We start from the raw sequence: 5,280 nt of genomic DNA on the forward strand, positions 1-5,280 counted from the left end.
GTTTTTTGGGGGAAGAATTGGGTTTTGGGGGTCAGAATTGTTTTTTGGGGACAAGAATTGGGTTTTTTGGGGAAGAATTGGGGTTTTGGGGGTTAGAACTGTTTTTTTTTTTGGGAAGAATTGGCGTTTTTTGGGGGAAGAATTGGGTTTTGGGGGTCAGAACTGTTTTTTGGGGGGAAGAATTGGGTTTTGTGGGAGGAAGAACTGGGTTTTGCGGATCGCAATTAGATTTTGGGGGGGTCAAAATGGCAATTTTGGGGTGAGAATTGTTTTTTTTTTTTTTTTAAGGAAGAACTGGGGTTTTTTTTAGGGTCAGAACCGGATTTTTTGGTGAAAAACCCTTCCCCCCGCCCCCCCAAAAAATTTGGACGTTCTCCAGACCTGACGACGCTGAACTTGAGGTTGTAGTTGCCGCCGCTCTGGATGATGGGCGGGTAACACATCTCCACCGCCGAAGGGTCGGCCCCCGCCAGATACTTCTTCTCCTCGATGGCCTTCTCCACCGATTCGGCCAATTTGCTGTGCCGGACTTTCTGGGGGTGACGACATCATTATGACATCACCCCACCTCATTTTTTCCTCCAACCTCCCCCCAAAAACCTTCTCAAACTCTCCCAAAATGGCCTTTTTTTTTCTGACCTCGTCGGCGTCAACGATCTCCATCACCCGTTCTTTGAAGAACTTGGTGAAGACCTCGGAGGTGATGGTGGCCGCCTTGCGCATCAAGTTGAGTTCGCCGTCTTCCTTGGCCGCCATGGTGTAGGCCACCACGGCGCTGATGTCCACCTGCGGAGGACACCGTTGGGGACAATGAGCTCGAGGTGACCCCGGCAAACCCACGGAAGGTGGTGGGACCTCCCCGGACCTTCTCGAAGCCCTCCTTGCTGAGACAGTCGTTCCAGCTCTTCATGAAGTCGCCGGGGAACTTGTCCTTGCTGAAGACGCCGATGCGTTTCCCGCCCTTGCTGGCCTTCAAGGCTTCGATCATCTTCTCAAAGTTGGCTTTGTTGCTCTCGTTCTGGGCCGAAAAAGGGCGGAATCGGGAACGAAACGGGGACTCGGCCCCATCTCCAACTCCACCTTCCCACCTCCACCTTCAGTTCCATCTCCACCCCCATCTCCGAACCTTCACCTTCATCCCACCTCCACCTTCACCTCTATCTCCAGCTCCGTTCCCACCTTCGCTTCCACCTCACGTCCACCTTCAGCTCCATCTCCATTCCCATCTTCGGACTTCCATCTCCACCTCAATTCCAACCTCCATCTCCACCTCCAGCCCACTTTCTACTCCACCACCACTTCCAGGTTCTTTTCGATCTTCTCATCTCCATTTCCATCCTCATAGAACCATCTCCATCTCCATCCCACCTCCTTCTTCACCTCCATCTCTGTCTTCACATCTCCGTTTCTACCTTCATGTCCACCTCCGTCTCTACCCCAACCTCTTCATCCCATCTCTAACTCACCATCCCACCTTCTCCTCCATCCCACCTCCATCCTGAAGGACCCACCTCCATCCCGAAGGACCCATCTCCATCCTGAAGGACCCTCCCTACATTCTGGTGTCCCCATCTCCACCCTGAAGCCCCCCCCAACTCCATCCTGAAGGCCCCCCCCTCCATCCTGGTGTCTCCCCCTCCATCCTCTTGTCCCCACTCCATCCTCGTGTCCCCACCTCCATCCTCGTGTCCCCACCTCCATCCTCGTGTCCCCACCTCCATCCTCGTGTCCCCACCTCCATCCTCGTGTCCCCACCTCCATCCTCGTGTCCCCACCTCCATCCTCGTGTCCCCACCTCCATCCTCGTGTCCCCACCTCCATCCTCGTGTCCCCACCTCCATCCTCGTGTCCCCACCTCCATCCTCGTGTCCCCACCTCCATCCTCGTGTCCCCACCTCCATCCTCGTGTCCCCACCTCCATCCTCGTGTCCCCACCTCCATCCTCGTGTCCCCACCTCCATCCTCGTGTCCCCACCTCCATCCTCGTGTCCCCACCTCCATCCTCGTGTCCCCACCTCCATCCTCGTGTCCCCACCTCCATCCTCGTGTCCCCACCTCCATCCTCGTGTCCCCACCTCCATCCTCGTGTCCCCACCTCCATCCTCGTGTCCCCACCTCCATCCTCGTGTCCCCACCTCCATCCTCGTGTCCCCACCTCCATCCTCGTGTCCCCACCTCCATCCTCGTGTCCCCACCTCCATCCTCGTGTCCCCACCTCCATCCTCGTGTCCCCACCTCCATCCTCGTGTCCCCACCTCCATCCTCGTGTCCCCACCTCCATCCTCGTGTCCCCACCTCCATCCTCGTGTCCCCACCTCCATCCTCGTGTCCCCACCTCCATCCTCGTGTCCCCACCTCCATCCTCGTGTCCCCACCTCCATCCTCGTGTCCCCACCTCCATCCTCGTGTCCCCACCTCCATCCTCGTGTCCCCACCTCCATCCTCGTGTCCCCACCTCCATCCTCGTGTCCCCACCTCCATCCTCGTGTCCCCACCTCCATCCTCGTGTCCCCACCTCCATCCTCGTGTCCCCACCTCCATCCTCGTGTCCCCACCTCCATCCTCGTGTCCCCACCTCCATCCTCGTGTCCCCACCTCCATCCTCGTGTCCCCACCTCCATCCTCGTGTCCCCACCTCCATCCTCGTGTCCCCACCTCCATCCTCGTGTCCCCACCTCCATCCTCGTGTCCCCACCTCCATCCTCGTGTCCCCACCTCCATCCTCGTGTCCCCACCTCCATCCTCGTGTCCCCACCTCCATCCTCGTGTCCCCACCTCCATCCTCGTGTCCCCACCTCCATCCTCGTGTCCCCACCTCCATCCTCGTGTCCCCACCTCCATCCTCGTGTCCCCACCTCCATCCTCGTGTCCCCACCTCCATCCTCGTGTCCCCACCTCCATCCTCGTGTCCCCACCTCCATCCTCGTGTCCCCACCTCCATCCTCGTGTCCCCACCTCCATCCTCGTGTCCCCACCTCCATCCTCGTGTCCCCACCTCCATCCTCGTGTCCCCACCTCCATCCTCGTGTCCCCACCTCCATCCTCGTGTCCCCACCTCCATCCTCGTGTCCCCACCTCCATCCTCGTGTCCCCACCTCCATCCTCGTGTCCCCACCTCCATCCTCGTGTCCCCACCTCCATCCTCGTGTCCCCACCTCCATCCTCGTGTCCCCACCTCCATCCTCGTGTCCCCACCTCCATCCTCGTGTCCCCACCTCCATCCTCGTGTCCCCACCTCCATCCTCGTGTCCCCACCTCCATCCTGGTGTCTCCACCTCCATCCTCTTGTCCCCACTCCATCCTGGTGTCCCCAACTCCATCCTGAAGGACCCCAACTCCATCCTGGTGTCCCCACCTCCATCCCAAAGGACCCCACCTCCATCCTGGTGTCCCCCCCTCCATCCTGAAGACCCCCACCTCCATCCCAAAGGACCCCACCTCCATCCTAAAGGACCCCAACTCCATCCTGAAAGAACCCCACCTCCACCCTGAAGACCCATCTCCATTCTAAAGGACCCCAACTCCATCCTGAAGGACCCTAACTCCATTCTGGTGTCCCCACCTCCACCCTGAAGACCCCCAACTCCATCCTGAAGGACCCCACCTCCATCCTGGTGTCTCCACCTCCATCCTTGTGTCCCCCACCTCTATCCGGAAGACCCCCACCTCCATCCTGAAGAACCCCAACTCCATCCCGAAGTTCCCACCTTCATCCTGAAGACCCATCTCCATCCTAAAGACCCTCAAGTCCATCCGGAAGACCCCCCAAACCCCGCCACGAGGAGGTCCTCACCTTCTCCCGCACCAGGAGGGTGATGGCGGGGACGCCGTTGGCGCTCTCTCCGCCTTTGCTGTGGGCCACCTGCTTGAGGAACTCCACCTTCTTCTTGCTGGCCATGAAGAAGATCTTCTCCTCGCAGAACACCATGATGGTGTCGGTCAGCTCGTAGCCAAAGAGCCACGTCTGGAGAAGAAGGAGCGGCGGTCATCTCGGGGTAGGGGTAAGACGGTCTCCCCAAACCGGTGGGACCTTCTCCAGGGGCGGTGGGACCATCCCCAAGGGTGGTGGGATCCCAAAAGAGGTGGTGGGATCCCAAAAGAGGTGGTGGGAGTCTCCCAAGGGTGATGGAACCCACTCAAAGGTGGTGGTGGGACCTCCCTCCAAGGCGCTGGAGCTCCTCGAGGGTGATGGGACCCTCAAAAAGCGGTGGTGGGGACCTCTAAGGGCGGTGGGAACCCCCCCAAAAAGCGGTGATAGACCCATCAAGGCTGATGGAGCTGCCCAAGAGCGGCGGTGGGACTCTCAAGGGGGTGAGACCTTCCCAAGGGTGGCGGTGGGACCTCCTCAAGGGGGATAGACCTCCCCAAGGGTGGTGGGACCGCCCCAAAAGTGGTTGGTGGGACCCTCAAGGGTGGTGGAACCCCCCAAAAATGATGGTGGGGTCTTCCCAAGGGTGATGGGACCCCCCAAAAGTGGTTGGTGGGACCCTCAAGGGTGGTGGAACCCCCTAAAAATGATGGTGGGGTCTTCCCAAGGGTGACGGGACCCCTCAAAAGTGGTTGGTGGGACCCTCAAGAGTGGTGGAACCCCCCAACAATGATGGTGGGGTCTTCCCAAGGGTGATGGGACCCCCCAAAAGTGGTTGGTGGGACCCTCAAGGGTGGTGGAACCCCCCAAAAATGGTGGTGGGGTCTTCTCAAGGGTGATGGACCTCCCAAAGATGGATGGTAGGACCTCCCCATGGGTGATGGACCTCCCTAAGCATGACGGGACCCCCCCCAGGGGTGGTGAGACCCCCCAAAAGTGGTCGGTGGGACCCTGAAGGGTGGTGGAACCCCCCAAAAATGGTGGTGGGGTCTTCTCAAGGGTGATGGACCTCCCAAAGATGGATGGTAGGACCTCCCCACGGGTGATGGACCTCCCTAGGGGTGACGGGACCCCCCGCAGGGGTGGTGAGACCCCCCAAAAGTGGTCGGTGGGACCCTCAAGGATGGTGAACTCCCCAAAAATGATGGTGGGGTCTTCTCAAGGGTGATGGACCTCCCAAAGATGGGTGATAGGATCTCCCCACGGGTGATGGACCTCCCAAAGACGGATAGCAGGACCTCCTCACGGGTGATAGACCTCCCTAGGGGTGACGGGACCCCCCCAAAGGGCGGTGGGACCCCCCCAAAGGGTGGTGGGACCCCCCAAAAGTGGGTGGTGGGACCTCCCGAAGGGTGACGGGCCCCCTCCCCCACCTGCAGGGCGGTGGATTTGGCGTAGACGATCTCCTCGTC

General features: G+C 59.8%; 1 protein-coding gene across 1 annotated transcript in view; it reads right to left on the reverse strand.

Annotated features, from left to right (window-relative positions):
• Positions 1 to 5,277, reverse strand: part of SUPT16H (suppressor of Ty 16 homolog (S. cerevisiae)) — a gene marked incomplete at its 5' end in the record, with an annotated part of 19,482 nt that extends 14,205 nt beyond the window's left edge. The window contains 5 exons of the mRNA XM_009886501.1: positions 382 to 533; positions 640 to 786; positions 866 to 1,018; positions 3,794 to 3,964; positions 5,242 to 5,277. Of these exons, the coding sequence (XP_009884803.1) occupies positions 382 to 533; positions 640 to 786; positions 866 to 1,018; positions 3,794 to 3,964; positions 5,242 to 5,277 (659 nt within the window). The remainder of the gene's footprint in view (positions 1 to 381; positions 534 to 639; positions 787 to 865; positions 1,019 to 3,793; positions 3,965 to 5,241) is intronic.
• Positions 5,278 to 5,280: the final 3 nt, after the last annotated feature.

Source organism: Charadrius vociferus, unplaced genomic scaffold (assembly GCF_000708025.1).
Source record: "Charadrius vociferus isolate BGI_N301 unplaced genomic scaffold, ASM70802v2 scaffold1316, whole genome shotgun sequence".
Lineage (NCBI taxonomy): Eukaryota > Metazoa > Chordata > Aves > Charadriiformes > Charadriidae > Charadrius > Charadrius vociferus.